The 17389-nt window shown below is 39.8% G+C and overlaps 1 protein-coding gene across 1 annotated transcript in view; it reads right to left on the reverse strand.

The window, feature by feature from the left end:
- NECAB1 (N-terminal EF-hand calcium binding protein 1) overlaps positions 1-17389 on the reverse strand; it is a 202104-nt gene that overhangs the window by 86983 nt on the left and 97732 nt on the right. Inside the window, exons 4-5 of the mRNA XM_056137282.1 lie at positions 14117-14142; positions 3914-4011 (exon numbers count right to left, since the gene is read on the reverse strand). Coding sequence (XP_055993257.1) covers positions 3914-4011; positions 14117-14142 — 124 coding nt within the window. The remainder of the gene's footprint in view (positions 1-3913; positions 4012-14116; positions 14143-17389) is intronic.

Raw genomic sequence — 17389 nt, forward strand, 5'->3', positions numbered from 1 at the left:
GAAATACAACGTTCATATATGTATTTTTACTTAGATAAAAAGTCCTGTCTCGATACGGAGGACTGACTGTTCTAGGCTTTCATGAAAAATGAAATGAGAGCTATTTGCAGCCTGTCTTAATGGGCAGAACATCTCTCTTTTGTCAGAGAATGCATAAGATGGATTCCAATTGCTTAACTTAAACTCCTGGTGGTGACTCACCACGGAGTTTGTCATCCTTATTTCCCCCTCCTCCACCTCTTCTTTCTGCCAGAACTTCAGTTCTTTGGTTGACAGATAATTTTACTTCACTTATTTTTAGGAAAGGACAAAACTCATTGGTCATTTGAAAGCTCTGAAGATAGAAGCAGAACCCCTGTTTGACTTTGGAATGTCATCATAACCAACAGGTTTGTCATTTTACTTTCTCTATTTCTACAGTTGGTCATCCAACAGACTTGCTTCATAGTGTGAAGGTGCTTACAGTCCCTAAGGCATAGAATTAACTGTCTTCCTGTGTCTATACAAAATGACACTGCTCTAAAGCAAATTATGCAAAGGACATAAGGGAAAGAGAAAAGCAACATTTCCCTTGCAAAATCCAGAGTCCTTAGGAGGATCTGACCTTACAAGTCACAGAATCTGATTTGGGACATAGGTGATTAACAGTTAGAGGAAGCAGAGCACAGAGAAGTTAAAGATCAACACAGAGGAATGGGAGTGCCCCGAGAGCACTGTGATGGGTGCAACCCAATAAACCTAAATTCCCTTCAGCAAAGGAGAAAGTATGGAGGAGAAAGTACTAACCAATGACATCCTACAACATAAGGCACTTGCTGTGCATGAGACCACTTTTAGTGAGTTCTGGTCTAATTTCATCCCTACATATGGTCTGAGCACTGCAAGTGGGGTCACTTCTGAGCATAGATCCTGAAATCGTTTCTGAGCACTACTGAATGTGGATCATCCCCTGCACCCTCCCCCCAACACACATACACACACACACAAATAAAAAAATTTACTGGGAAAGCCTGTATGAATACAAGATAAAGACAATATTAGTGCTATTTGTGAGGAAATAAGAAAGACTACTTACTTTTTTGCTTTCATTAAAAAAATGGTAAGTTTTTAAAATGGATTTAGAAAAAATTTTTCTTTCAGGAGCAAAAGCATTTACTTTTGGAGCTGTAAAAGTATGCACTCATTCAATATATTTAGCCAGTTAACTTTGTGTGTGTGACTTTGGGTCACACTTAGCAGTACTCGGAAATGTGCTCGGGGACCATCTGGGGTGCTGGGGAGGAACTGGATTGGCCGCATGTGAAACAACTGCCTTAACCCCTGCACTATCTCTTCAGTCTTCAACAATTAACAATTTTTTATTGATACATTTTAATTATGAGGGCTGATGCTAAGAACCTGGCAGGCTTCCAAAAGTATCCTGCTCACACGGCAGAGTCTGGCAAACTCCCCGTGGCGTACTCAATATGCCAAATACCAGTAACAATGATGGTCTCATTCTCCTAACCCTGAAAGAGCCTTGAATATGGCACTTTTTTTTTTAAATCTCAGGGCTAGGACGAAGGAGACATTACTGGTGCCTGCTCGAGGAAATCGATGAACAACAGGATGACAGTGATACAGTGATACAGTGATGCTAAGAACCAGGTAATAAAAAAAAATGGTATTGCCCTTCTCCCTCCATACAGACTACAAATCAACAAAATACAGTTACTCATTCTGATAATTACCAATGGTCAGAGAGATAGTGTTCATTTATCAGAGAGAAAAGAAAATAAAATATAGTTAACAAGAGGAGAAAAAATGAAATTTAGTGAGGTGGTCAGAGAAGACCTTCCAGAAGCATGGTATTTAAAATGAGACCTAAATAATGAAGGTACACAACTGAAAAACAGATTCATCTAGGCAATTTATTCCCTCCTACCTGAATCTAATTTTTTCCCAAGTTCTATTGATATGACCTCAAAGATGTGTATGATCCAGATACCTTTCACTCTGTCTTCTGACATCTTTTGGATTACTTTGCAACCCTCCTCACTCGTTTTTCTGTGGGAAGCCAAGAGCCCTCTCATAGACCCTGGCCATGGTTCCCATGTTAGGAACTGCTTGGGACAGACATTGGTGACAGTCTCCCAGGGCTTCCTGACCTCAGTGGATGCCTGATCTATAGCAAATAACATCAGGCTGACAGTTATCTAATCTGGCCTTATCTAAGGTAACCTCCAGGATGCATCTACTGCCCTAAGACCCTTTGATATACAAATGTAAAGCTCAGGATGCACCTACTGCCATAAGACCCTTTGATGTACAAATGTCTACCTTGAATGTTAGGTAAAGCTCTTGTTGCTGGCCTTACCATATACGGTTATATTGCTTCTGCTCCTGACTGAGCTGCCCGGACCCTATATAAACAGCCTGTATCCCTCAATAAAGTCTGTCCCTTTTTCTCTCTGTTTCTAAACTGTACTCTGTCTCTTGTGTCTCGTGTTCATTCTGTTGGTCCCTCCTTGCACCATCGGATCAATCCTCGGGCCACCTCCACGGGCCGGAGAGTGGTTACTGGGGCCCCCTGCATTTTTCTGATTCAATCTTTCCACAGTTTTCACCCTAATCCCAAACTAGTCCGGATGCAAAAGACTGTGCGATTTTTCAGATTCCTGCTTAAAATATGCTTGATTCTTTGCATTAAAAATACTGGCCTAATTCCTTAGGTTTGTCAACAACTTTGTGAAAGGCACATGCTCCCCATCCTCAACAGGCTCAGGTCCTAGAGTTCAGCCTCACAGACTAGCTGTACTTCCTGGAATGTTCTTGGTCTGTGGACACAGGACTTTTTTTTTTATTAGTGAAACACCATGAGGTACAGTTGTAGACTTACATATTTTGTCACTTGGATTTCAATTATACAACGATCAAATACCCATCCCTCTACCAGTGTCCATTTTCCACCACCACGGGTCCCAGTATCCCTCTCAACCCCCATCCCCTCATCCCACCCTGCGTCTGTGGCAGGGCATTCCCTTGAAATTTACATACAGGTAATACTACATGGGAAGTATCATGTCAAGCGAAATGAGTCAGAAAGCGAGGGACAGACATAGAAAGATTGCATTCATCTGGGGAACATAAAGTAACATAATGGGAGACTAACACCCAGGAGTGGCCGAGACTAGTACCAGAAATTTTGTCCATGACTTGGAGGCCAGCCACACTTGCCAGGGGAAAAGGAAGCTCAGAGAGAGAAGGGAGCACCAAATAAAGGGTGTTGGGAGGATCCTCCCAGGATGGGAGTAGCATGCTGAAAGTAGACTATAGACCAAACATGATTGCCACTCAATGCCTCTTTTGTGGACACAGGACTTTCACTTCTACTCTTCGTAATCTCTGGGTCTCCTTGGGCCAGCTACAAGCATTTCCATTATCTCCTGTGGCTCAGGTCTTATCTTCCACAGTATGAATGAGAATAACATGTTCTAGCTTGTGTTTTAACGCTGTGCTTTATTGCAATTGCTTATGCATAAACTTACCTTTCCACCAAAATAAGAGCAGCTTGACTAGTTCTTTGTATCTCAGCATGAAGCATAGCATCTGGTAGGCAATAATTTTTTTTTCCCTTGGGCCACACCTGGTGATGCTCAAGAATCACTCCTGGCAATGCTTGGGGAATGCTAGGTATTGAACCCATGTTGACTGAGTGCAAGGCAAGTGCCCTACCCACTGTGAAATCTTTCTGGCCTCAAGTAGAAAATAGTTTAGGGTTGCATTATGAATGAATACAACAACTTATTCAGCTTCAAGAACAGTAAATCTCATTGATAAAAGTAGAGGTATCCAGGAAACCACAAGGAACAGGTAAGATTTTCAAGGAAAAAAAATTCAGAAAGATTTTTAAAGAAAAGAATCATTTTCTTACTTTTTTGGTTTTTCCCATAGCCTTCAGGATGGAAAGATTCAGGTCTTCAAGTGCTGCTAACACATTTTCATATTCTCCCAGGTGCTGAGAAAAATATTCTGAAAAGTAAAAATATTGAAATAATTTCACGTTCCCATTTACACAGTCAGAAACAAACAAAAACCCAGAGCATGCACGCCATAAATGAGTAAAACAAATAAAACTGGAAGGTTCTCAAATGAGATTAAAGTATCACCATCACCATTTTACTAAATGGTAAGTGTGTTAATTGCTATTATTCTCAAAGAAAATTTTTAATAAGAAAATAAGAAATTAATCTGGTTCTACAGAATTTATAATTTCCATTAAAATAAAATTGTTCTTAACAGCATGTTGCCAAAGCTCTAGGTTGGAACTTATGCTGTGAGTCTAAGTGTAAGCATTATTTTCAGATGGTGAAGCTTAGTATCAAAGTGGTTTAGAAAAAAATACTCCCTAAGGGATGAATGTCAGGGTACGTACAGCTGCACTGAGCTCATGTAGAGGAATTAGATAAAAGAAACAGGACATTAAATACAGAAGAAGGGAATAATTCCCCCTTCACTCCATCATGGGGAAGTTTTGTTTATTCACTGCATCACTGAACATGCATTTATTTAATGAGTCAGAGGCCATGTAAGGAGTGCTGAATACTAAGAGGAAAAGACAGAATCTCTAACTTAAAATTCTTTTTATTGGGTTTACAATTTTGTGGGGCTGAAGTGATAGCACAGTGGTAAGGCATTTGCCTTGCGTGCAGCCAGCCCAACCAAACCAGGTTCGATTCCTCCACGCCTCTCAGAGAGCCCGGCAAGCTACTGAGAGTATCTCGCCCGCACGGCAAAGCCTAGCAAGCTCCCCGTGACGTATTAGATATGCCAAACACAGTAACAACAAGTCTCAAAAAATGAAGACATTACTGGGCCCACTCGAGCAAACTGATGAACAACAGGAGGACAGTGCAGTTCAGTACAATTTTGCAAATGTGAATATGCATTAGGTCAATGACCAAAGTGCCTCTATACTTCCCTCACAGACCCGTGGACCATTTTAGCCCATTCACTTCCACCCTGCAGTCATGCTGTGGTAATCACAGCTCTGGTCAGAGTCTTGTGTTCATTAGACACACTCTATTTCTTTGTTTGCTTCTCTGTATCCCACACATGTGTGAGATCATCCAGTTTTTGTCTTTCTTCTTCTCACTTACTTCATTTATCATGGTCCTCCAAAGTCATACCTATGATGGAGGGAAGAGCAGGATATTTTCTTTTCCTATAGTTGAGTAGTATTCCATTCTGAATACATAGCACATCTTTTTATTATTTTTATCTGCTCACCTGTTGCTAGGCACTTGGGTTGTTGACATATCCTGGATATTGTAGATAGTGTTGCACTGAACATAGTTGTACATTTGTCACTGTTACTGTCACTGTCCTCCTGTTGTTCATCTATTTGCTCGAGCGGGCCCAGTAACGTCTCCATTGTGAGACTTGTTGTTACTGTGTTTGGCATATTGAATACATGACAGGGAGCTTGCCAGGCTTTGCTGAGCGGGCGAGATACTCTTGGTAGCTTGCCGGGATCTCTGAGAGGGGCGGAGGAATTGGACCCGGGTTGGTCTGGTCAGCCGCGTGTGCAAGGCAAATGCCCTGCCACACTGCTATCGGTCCAGCCATTAATCTTTTTAAAATAGTGTTTTTGTGTTCTCTGAATAGACATCTAGTATGGAATTGGTGTATTACAGAGCAGATTTTTTTTAACAGCTTGAGAAATCTCCATTCTGTTTTCCATAGAGATTAAACCAGTTTATATTCTCACCCACCATAAATGAGGATTCTTCTTTTTCACATCTTCACTTGTACCTTTTGCTTCTGGCTGTTTTGATATGTCATTTTCTCTGAGGTGAGGAAAATTATATGACTTAAACTCAATCGTGAATAACAATTTTGTAGCTGTGTATCGCACAATGATTCAATAAAATAGATAAATAAAATTAATTAAAGTTGGCTCTTCTTTTACTGACTTGGAAATTAAGTTTTCATAAGCCCTCAGCTCTATGTTTGAGATGCATTACTCTAGAGTATTTCCTAGAAATGAAAGCTAAGAATCTATCTACCATATCAGAATTTTTGGATTGAAACCAAGCATCATTATTTTTATAGGCTTGCTAGGAAATTATGATGCAGATTAACTGAGAAACACTGTTGGCAGCAGAGATCCATGGGACAATTTTGGAAAAGAGTGTTTCATTCTCAGATTTTCCTATTGTAAAGAGGATCCGGAATCTACAGGAGAGGTCTGTGGAATAAATGGTGACAACATTAGGAGAGATAAGAGTAGTGTCAGGGGCTGGAGCAATAGCACGGTGGGTAGGGTGTTGGCCTTGCACGCAGCTAACCTGGGTTCGATTCCCAGCATCCCATATGGTCCTCTGAGCACCTCCAGGAGTAATTCCTGAGTGCATGAGCCTGAGCCAGGAGTAGCTTCTGTGCATCACTGGGTGTGACCCAAAAAGCAAAAAAAAAAAAAAAAAAGTAGCCTCAATTGCCATCATGATTTCATCAAAGACAAGGACCAAAGTTGGAAGAAAGAAGAGGGGAGGAGTCTGAAATTTCAGCGACATATCTGCATATCCCAGGAGGTCACCAGCAGGAGAGGAAAGCCAGCGATGGCATCTGAGTGGCCGAATTTGCACTAATGCTTTATTCTTGTCATTATGACTCACTCTTCTCATTTGACTCATAATGTGATGTTAAGTGTGGGTTGGGCAAATGTGTTTTATCCACAAGTAATAAAAATAGAAAGAAAAGATTCAGAACAAATATTGGTGCTTTGGTACTCTTGCCTGGGGATTAGAAAGGTAGTACAGGGATTAACACCTGCCTTTATGTGACCCATGAGGTTTGATCCCTGGCACTGCATGCGGTTGGGCACCGCCAGGTGTGATCCCTGAGCACAGTCAGGGATATCCAAGCCCCCAAACAAACAAATAAACAAAAATAAAACAAACCAAAAAGCTTCCAAAGCCTCATGTCCCTTTTGTGTTCCCTGGTGGTGAGATAGATGTTGAAATATATGCCTAAAACACAACTATCAATGACTTTGTAAATCACAGTTCTTTTTTTTTAATGGAATTGGTCTTATTTTAATATGAGTAAAAATAAATAGACAAATTATTTGTCTCCCTAGAATATATCATTTTGAATTAAGGTGTGATATATTAAACTCATTATTACAAGACTATAATTCTTATAACAAAATATTTCATTAAAAATCACAGTTTTTAACTTAAAAATAGGCACCCCCCAAAAAAACCCCCAAAACTCAAGTCCATTGGATACTAGAATAACTTCTCAAAGAAAAGAAGTTCTTAATTGTAGCTAAAAGAGAAATCCAAGCACTTCTGGTTGCCCGATGTTAGGAGTGAGCCCATTTTAACACCCACTATTCTAAGTTTCTGTTTTCTTGCAGGGTCTTGGGTCTGCCTGAGACGAGGGAGCTCACAGTTTCCCAGGCCATAATCTGAGGCAAATGAGGGAACTCCACCCTGAGTCTTGAGCTGGATCATGAGAAAGCCGGAGGCCAAGGGGTAGTAGCAAACAGAAACAGGACAGGTGATTAGGATAAATAACAAAATGACCCTCAATAACAAAAAGTTCTGTGGAAAATAACAGGTCTACTAGCCTAACTGAAAATACGGGATGCGGTACCTTTTCTGTCTTCTGACAAAATAAGAAGGGCCCAAAATTGGCAGAACATCTGTGAGGGACAAGTAGGAATTCGTGTGGCTTCTTGCCAGCCCAGCAGGCCTGATTAAAAATACAGTGACTCATTTATCTTTAAAATCCCCTACACTGCTAGGGCCCCTGAAAAAGTGTACAGGGAGCTTGTATTTTGACTTAGTCCCTCTGCTAGGTCACTCCCTGAGGGGAGACATTTTCTCTTCCTTTACTTCCAATAAACTTCCCTGCCTGCTGCAGATGTCAAGTCTGGAGGAATTATTGCAGCATTTTCATTAAAAACACTGATTACTGCAGAGACCCACAGTTCCTGCACCCAAACTCACACATGAACTCCGTGATTAATGCAAAATAGAGTTGGATCACTCCTGTGGAAATGTCTGAGACCCAATTCTCTTCGTTTTAAGAAAGGAAGCGTGGAAATGTTAAAAAAAAAAAACAGTTTAGATACTAGTTGGAAAGAAAGAGTAGAACAAGATCTGTTACAGAGGATTTAAAAACAGATACTAGAGACAAAGGAAATAATATCTTCATGAATATTCAACGTATCGTCTCTAATAAAATGCTAAATCAAGGACAGTGTTGTCCACTATCCCTGTAAAGTAGTGGTGACATCACTGGATTATAGTTTTGTTTTGTTCTTGTCATAGTGTGCATCTCCCTCCAAGATGTTGAGTTCTGAGTTTTGGCCCGAGTTCCAAAATCAGATAGAGGAGACCTACAACTGCCACAAAAATGGACCAGAAATGAATCTTAATCCTAGGCCCCACAAAAGATAGATGAGCTCTGTAGTAGGCATTTTGCTATAACTTCCTAAGCAATATGTATACAGAAAAGGAAGACGAGGTAGAAGACAAGGAAAGGAGGAGACAGACAAGCAGGAATGAGCAGAAAATGGGAAAAGGGTAAGGATAGTCAATAGGGCACCTGCTGACAATTTAATAATATGGGTTATTCTGAATGGATGCAGATATATATATATATATATATATATATATATATATATATATATGGGCTGGAGCAATAGCACAGTGGGAAGGGCACTTGCCTTACATGCGGCCAACCCCGGGTGACCCGGGTTTGATTTCTCTGCCCCTCTCGAAGAGTCCAGCAAACTACCGAGAGTATCTCGCCCGCACGGCAAAGCCTGGCAAGCTACCTATGACGTGTTCAATAAGCCAAACACAGTAACAAGTGTCACAATGGAGGCATTATTGGGTGCACTTGAGAAAATTAATGAACAACGGGAGGATAGTGCTACATATATACATATATATATATAATATTATATATACATTTGTATTTATGTTTCTGGTATCCATGGTTTTAACAGCTCAGGAGCAGAGACTTTGATTTTCTAGCGCTTAGGCTGGCTGGGTACAGGTCCTTCAGCACAAAAGCTCTTCTCCAGAGCTGATGAGAAGAGCCCCAGGCAGCTTGGGAACTGCATCTTATGTAAGAAGTAAGTAAGCTTTTTGTTACGGAATTAGCTGCTAGGTTTTGTAGATCTTAAGTACAGACTTTGTATAACTTTTAAAAGCTTAAAATTTGGTAGGCAACAACCAGATGAAAAATTAGACGATTGAATATATTTAATCTTGCTCATAAAGCTTTATTGCCAATTTGCTTACAGATCAAGTACTCTAGCTACATGAACTTGCATTGCAATTAGTCTTCACCCATCTATAAATATCTCAAAACACTGAGCTGCCAAGTTCACAATTTGCAAAAGAATTTAGCAAAAAAAATGAATAAGGTTAAAAAACCACCCAGTTATCAACTGAGTAGGGATAGAAAAATGGTAATAACATCCCAGGGTGGATCACAGCTATACAGACATGGACAGAAAATCAGCCCCCATGCAAGAACTTGAACACAGGCATCTAATTAAATTGAGCTATATACTAATAAGAATAAAGGCCTTTCAAAAAATGTGTATAGGGGCTAGAAAGATAGTACAGTGGGTAGGGCACTTGTCTTGCATGGTCCTCACCCAGGTTCAGTCCCCAGCATCCCAGGTGGTCTCCTGAGCTCCAGGAGGGATTCCTTGAGCACAAAGCCAGGAATAAGCCCTGAGCAACACAGGGTGTGGTCTCCCCCCAAAACAGAGCAAAAAAGTGGAAAGAGTGAAAAATCCTGGCACAACCAACACAGTACCCAGCTGAAGAAACTTTGAGTAATTTATTTTTTAAGGACCATCCACAACTACTCACACAAAGCACAGAGGGACTAGAAATGAATGTTTACTTCAATATTGTTTGTCTCTGAAATGTGGGAAACAACCTGGAAACTTACTGAAAAGGACTTGAGTCAAAAGATTAAAGTAGGGGCTGGAGCAATAGTACAGCGGGTAGGGTGTTTGCGTTGCACGTGGCTGACCTGGGTTCGATCCCCAGCATCCCATATGGTCTCCTGAACACTGCCAGGAGTAATTCCTGAATGCAAAGCCAGGAGTAACCCGTGTGAATCACTGGGTATGACCCAAAAAGAAAAAAAAATAAAGTAGTCGCTGGGGATACCTGTAGCCTTTTAGTTATTATAGTGAGATGCTGCAGTATTAACAATGGAAGTGGAGGAGAGGAAAGAGGTGTGAGGTAATCACTGAGTTCACTGAATTGGTCCTTTCAACTCTCACTCCATCAAAGGTGTAGCCAGTTAGTAGAGATAAGAAAATGGCTGGGAGTGGGAGAGAGTAATATCCAAAAGGGAGCCCCTGGCCAGGTAACTTTCTCTTCGGTCCCTCACCTGTGCCAGGCAGAGGGCAGAAAGCCTCATTTCTCACGTGGCTGAAAACAAAGCAAGTGTCTGAGCATAGGGCATTGCTGGGCACGGGGCATCGAGAGGAGCCTGAGGGGCAGCAGCCCCAGCGACACTGGTTTCAGAGCTCTGGGTGCAGACCTCAGTACTCAGGACAGGCCCTGATACACCCGGGACAAGTAGACAGTGAGAGACAAGGCAGTGAAGGACAGGACCAATGGTGTCAAACATAGGTGAAAAAAGAGAGACCAAGATGCTGAGGTGATCCTCGAACCAGCTACTGAAGCTGGACAACAAAAAACTTCATGAACTTCTGCAAATCCTTCAGACATCACTCAAGGTGCCATCCAGGAATCAAACCATCTTCGTGCTGACAACAGAGCACAGAGTACTGATCCCACAGTATGAGCTCAGTGTCGGAAATAGCTCCATACATATATTAGTGTCAGCTGAGGCAGGCAAAAAAAGTCGGAAGGCCGAATTTTAGGCATTTAGCAGCAGACACCAGTAGGGAAGGAGAAATGACAAAGGAGGACTCTGACATTTTGTCTTATACATCTACATAATTCCACATTGTTAAATTTGTTAAGTACTATTTTCATGATTGAAATGAAAATCCTTTTTTTTTTTAAAAAATGCATGATTCATCTTCGTGGGTTTTCAATGCTAGGTCTATACTGTTTGCAAAATAAGAAAAAGCATGAAAAGGTTTTGGACGCCTAAACCTTCTTTAATAGGGTATGAAGAAAGAGCACACTAAATCTGCATTCCGTGCCAATCAAGCGCTGTCCCACCCACACAAGGGCAATTTCTGCAGGGTGCAGGTGAGTCGATACATCTCTCTTGCTATCACTGAGACATTTGGTTTTGATTAGACTACAGCTTAAATATTTACATTATATCCGCAAAATAATGAAAAATGCAACTACACTTTGGAAATTTAAATCATATTCTGGGACAGAGAGGAGGAGGAATATAATGTGTGGTTGGGAGTACAAGCACTGGCTTTAAAAATAGGGCAACTTTATTGAATTATACTAGCTCCCTCAAACCATCGGAGGCGAGAAGGGTAATTCTCGACTAAGTTTTTTCAATACGTTACACAGTTGTTTCCTAATTTAGTTTCATTATTATAGAGGACAAATTCAAAGCACGTTTAGTGAATTGGGTATAAATATACTATTATAATAAGACACAGGAGGAAGAAATTAAAAGATAGAGGATATATAATTTGGGGCGGTGGGGGTTTATGCTGCTCAGGGTGTATTCCTGGTGCTGTGCTCAGGGATCAGTCTTGAAGATACTCAGTGACTGGATAAGGTGCAAGAGATAGAGCCAGGGTTGGTACCCTGCAAGGCAATGACCACATCCCCTAGACCATCCCTCAAGCCTCAGGATATGTGATAATTTTTTAAAAAATTTTATTAGTGAAACACCATGAGGTACGATTGTAGACTTACAAATTTTTGTGCTTGGGTTTCAGTTATAAAATGATCAAGTACCCATCCCTCCACCAGTGCCCATTCTCCACCATCACTAATCCCAGTATCCCTCCAACCCCCCATCCCCCCATCCCATCCTGCCTCTGTGGCAGGGCATTCCCTTTTGTTCTCTCTCTCCTTTTGGGTGCTGTGGTTTGCAAAAGAGGAATCGAGTGGCAATCATGTTCTGTCTATAGTCTACTTTCGGCATGCATCTTGGGAGGATCCTCCCAACAACACCCTTTATTTGGTGCTCCCTTCTACATATGGGCTACCTTTACTCCTAGAGTGTGAAGCTGGCCTCCAAGCCATGGAGTAAACATCCTAGTATTTATCTTGGCTATTTTTGGGTGTTGGTCTCCTATTTTGTTACTTTATGTTCCCCAGATGAATGCAATCTTTCTATGTCTATCCCTCTCTTTCTGACTCATTTCGCTTAGTATGATACTTTCCATGTAGTACCACTTGTATGTAAATTTCATGACTTCATCTGTTCTGACAGGTACATAATTTTTAATGATGATAGATAAGCTCTAAATGTTTTGTTAAGAGCCCCTATGCATTTGCATTTTCATGCATCACATCATGTAGGCTTTAGTACTAAAAACAAAATTATCTGGATGATGTGTGGGAATGGTTGCTCTCATCTAACACCTTTGAGGCAAAGAGCCTCCCAATCTTGTGAAATTCCAAAGACTCTCTTCTCATTTCTCTGCTTCATCTCCCTCCTGGTAGGGATTTTAGCGCATGGATGATCATGGGCAACAACTTTCCAGTGACTCCTACTCATCAAAAGATTAACGGTTCTGAGTCCTCACCTGCACATTAGCCCAGCTAGCACAGCGGTGCCCACGTGTTATGTCTGATGTGTCTGAGAGTGTGTCTGCATTATCTTCAATATTATCTGCCATTGCTCCTTATGAACAAAAGCATGACCTATGTGTGTACCAAAGTGCCTTCACTATGAACAAGCACACCTGCTTTTCATTTGGATTCTTCTCAGTGAACAAGCTATAACGTTAGCACCATAACAGAAAATAGTTTTATATTATCATTGAAAAAGTATTAAGTTCAGAAATTGAAAATTGATGACTATCATTTTCATTCTGTTATGCTGACTATCCATATTCATCTGGCAAACCTATATTCTGAATTTTTTTCCAGGCACAATATCTCATGCTGTATATATATAGATCTACCACCATGGATATTACAAAAGATTTTTTAATGTCTTTGGCGAACTTTAAACATGTAAGAATTTACATATTTCAGAAAGAACTGCCATTTCAGTTAAGAGTTTTCAAAGAAATGCATCCCTAGCTACCAAAATAACTAAGTAACCTAGACAATATGCTTATATTTGGACAAGTATTCCTTATGCATTTATATTAAGACAAAATTAAAAACCTTCCAATTTTAAGAGAAAATCTATAGTTATTTCAAGATGAATAATTTCATAGAGAGAGATGAAAATTGTGAAAAAAAATTGTGAAATTCCAAAAACTATCTTCTTATTTCTCTACTTCATCTTGCCATCGGCAGGGATTTCAGCATATAGATGGTCATGGCAACTTTACAATGACTGCTACTCATAAGAAAGGTTAATTTCTTTTCTTGCAATTTTTTTCATGAAAAGAAATGAATAACAAAAAGATTTACCTTGCCTCATTTGTAACCTGTGACTTTTGTTTCCAACAACAAATATTGAAAGTAAAAGGGTCATTATATAATGAATTTGCAAAGATTTCTCTCTTCTCACTAAGTCCCTTGTTTCGTAAGTGACATTTCAACTCCAGAATGGCTCGAGCAAGTGCGGGACAAAGTTGTTTGTACATGCCAAGGAGTCAACTTTGCAAAATGATTACAAAGTAATTGCACAATATATTAGATGAGAATAGCAATATTGCATTAAGTGCCATGTTCAAGAATATTTAGAAATACTCAAAATGATGAAAAACTTGCTCTTAGAAAACTAATCATGTCAATAAATTTTTGCCCATGAATGAAGCTTGACTCTTCTATGAAATATGTGCTTGAACAAAGCTCACAGAATAAAGATAAATCTCTTGGGATCTCGATTTTTTATTTTAATCCAGCATTTTTAACATGTAACATTAATTTCAAGGCATGTAGAAAGAGGTACCATTGTTCTTTTTTATATTTTAAAGCAAATAATGCATTTATTTGGTCTTAGAACAAAAACTTACCACACAGTTCTTCTGTGTCAAGATTGCTGAAAAGATAAAATAAAAAAGTGTTATAACCTTAGTACGCTTTTAATATTTTAAAGTAGTTCAATGCACTAGTTCATCCAATCTACATTATTATGTAAATAAATGATAGAGTTGCGACATTTCTCTTATAAATTCTATAGTACTTAAATAGTCAATAAGAAGTTATTGACAATAATTTTACCAGATTCTGTGTTTGAACAGAAATCTCTGTATTTGTGTTTCTCGAGTATCATGCATAGTGATGAAGAACATTTGCTTTAAAGTCAAGAATGCTCAAAATCAAAATCTGGCTCTACCTCTTATCTCGTATATGACTGAGTTCTTACTGACTCTCTGCTTCCATTTCTCAATCCCAAGATGATAATGATGCTTTCTGTTTCATGGGAATGACACAGTATTTAAATAAGTGTGTGTATACATATATATATATATGTATGTGTGTGTATGTATACACACATTTGTATATATGCATACATGTAAATGTATATATATACTAAAATAATAGTTGGCACAAAGTAAACACCTAATAGCTGTTAGATACCATGATTCCAAAGCTGATATAAGTGCCAGTATTTCCATACTCAATTCAGTCTTTGAGATTTTTGATTCAATGCCTATTTCAAACGATTTCTAAAATATGCAGAGTTATGCTATTCAGTATTTACATCTATACAACTAGCTTCCTTTACTCTTATGATGATATTTTGTGAAATATCTAGATAAAATGTGAGATAAAGTATCTAGATAAAATATCTAGATAAAATCTAGAGAAAATCTAGATAAAATGTTAGCAGATGTAACGCTTTGCTGTCAGAAAAGCAATGCTTTGTGACAAAAGAAGAGATGGGACAGGAACAAAAACATGGCCCAGTGCCAGAAGATGCATCAAAATTTATTAGATTATAAAGTAGAAAAACAGCATATAAACAAAAACTAATGGAAGTATAATTAAATCCAATAGCCACAGTATGTGGCCTCGCCATTTTTGCAAATAGCTTTCTCATAGAAGTTTCATCTGTGCACTACAGATTGTCTTTCCCAAGTGAAAATATCAATTTTTATTATTATATATTTCCTTCTCTTTACCTAAGGGGCTGGAGCGATAGCACAGCGGTAGGGCATTTGCCTTGCGCACAGTGGGCCCGGCCAAGCCAGGTTTGATTCCTCCACCTCTCTTGGAGAGCCCGGCAAGCTACCGAGAGTATCTCACCCACACAGCAAAACCTGGCAAGCTACCCATGATGTATTCAATATGCCAAACACAGTAACAACAAGTCTCATGATGGGGACATTACTGGACCCGTTCAAGCAAATCAATGAACAATGGGAGGACAGTGACAGTGACCTAAGGAATAACATAGGGGGTAGGGCGTTTGCCTTGCACGCGGCCAACCTGGGTTCAATTCCTCCGTCCCTCTCTGAGAGTATCCCGCTCACGTGGCAGAGCCTGGCAAGCTCCCTGTGGTGTATTTTATATGCCAAAAAACAGTAACAACAAGTCTCACAATGGAGACGTTACTGGTGCCTGCTCGAGCAAATCAATGAACAACGGGAGGACAGAGCTACAGTGCAGTGCTATAGCCATTCCTAATTTTTATGGTTGCTGTTTTGGGGACACATGTGGAAGTGCTCAGGGATTACTCCTGGGTCTGTGCTCAGAGATCACTCCTGGCAGTATGCCAGTGGCCAAATGTAGTTCTGGGACTCAAACCTGTGTCAACTGTATGCAAGGAGAGAGCCTTCACCTGTTGTATTATCTCTCCAGCCCCCATTCTTAATTCTAAAAAACTTAAGCAAAATTGTAATTGCAGTAAACCTCTTAAAAACTCTTTTTTTAAAGAAAGGACAAAAATCAACTGCAAATATCAATGAACTGAAAACCTATGTCTGTATGAGGTGTTACACGTCAAAGTTCAAGGTTAATGAGCCTCATGGTCTCTTTTCCTCTTAAGGATCAGTCAGAATCACTGGACGAGACAGATACTGACACAAGCTTTGCAAACACTGAATCATTTCACCAAATCCATCTTCAATTTAGTTTCAAACTCAGAATTTTATCCTAAGACAAATATTTTATCTTGGATAAAGGATATCTCCAGACTCACACAGATCTTTCATTAAAGCTGTATTTGCCATCAAATAGAATATGCAAATTCTTTTGCAGTAAATTTGGTGTGAGTCCCTCTTTACTCATTCATCACTATGCAGACTTACATGTCAGGCATGAAATATTTAACTACCTTACACATATCAAATTGCAAAAGACTCTAATATGAATGTCATATTTCTAGTCTCTAATGCACAATTTGAGCTAGACTCAGTCAGAAAAGAAATAAAATTCAAGATGAATGTTGCTATCCAGGAAGAGGATAAGTCACAAAACATATTAACACAATAACATAGAATTTAGGACCAAATAAGAGGTTTTATATGAATACAGAAGACAGAGAAAAAAATTTAAAACTTGCTATTTGCAGCCAAATAGAAATTTAAAGTGTAAAGAGTGTGTCAGTAAATTTCAGGCAACAGTAACTCCTCTAGCCAAAATTAGGTCATCCGTGAAGAAACAGAATGAAGCCCTGACCATGGATAGATGGATAGAAAAGTTGTGGTATATATACAAAATGGAATACTATGCAACCGAAAGAAAAGATGAAACCGTGAGCTTTGCTGCACCATGAATAGAACTGGAGCGCGTCACGTTAAGTGAAATCATCAGAGGGAAGTAGATAAATACTGGATGATCTCACTTATCTAGAGATCACAGAAAGTCTAAATAACGCAGACAGTACGGAACAATGACAAACACTTGACATTGGAATACAGAAGCAAGGACAAGACAAGATGGGAAGGGCAGGGAGGCAAAGCAAACCAAAATAGAAAAGAACCTTCACCTGTTGGGAGAGGGTGGGGGGTACTGCGGTGGTTGTGGTGGTGACTGAAGTATGTTTGTATATCAACATCATAAATTTGAACACGGATGTCATTTCCTAAGCTACAATAGCACTGTAGCACTGTCCTCCTGTTGTTCATCGATTTGCTCGAGCGGGCACCAGTAACGTCTCCATTGTGAGACTTGTGGTTACTGTTTTTGGCATATTGAATACACCACGGTTACCTTGCCAGGCTCTGTTGTGCGGGCGGGATACTCTTGGTAGCTTGCCGGGCTCTCTGAGAGGGACTGAGGAATCAAACCCGGGTTGGCCGCATGCAAGGCAAACATCCTACCCGCTGTGCTATTGCTCC

This window comes from Sorex fumeus, unplaced genomic scaffold (genome assembly GCF_029834395.1).
Source record: "Sorex fumeus unplaced genomic scaffold, SorFum_2.1 ptg000002l, whole genome shotgun sequence".
NCBI lineage: Eukaryota > Metazoa > Chordata > Mammalia > Eulipotyphla > Soricidae > Sorex > Sorex fumeus.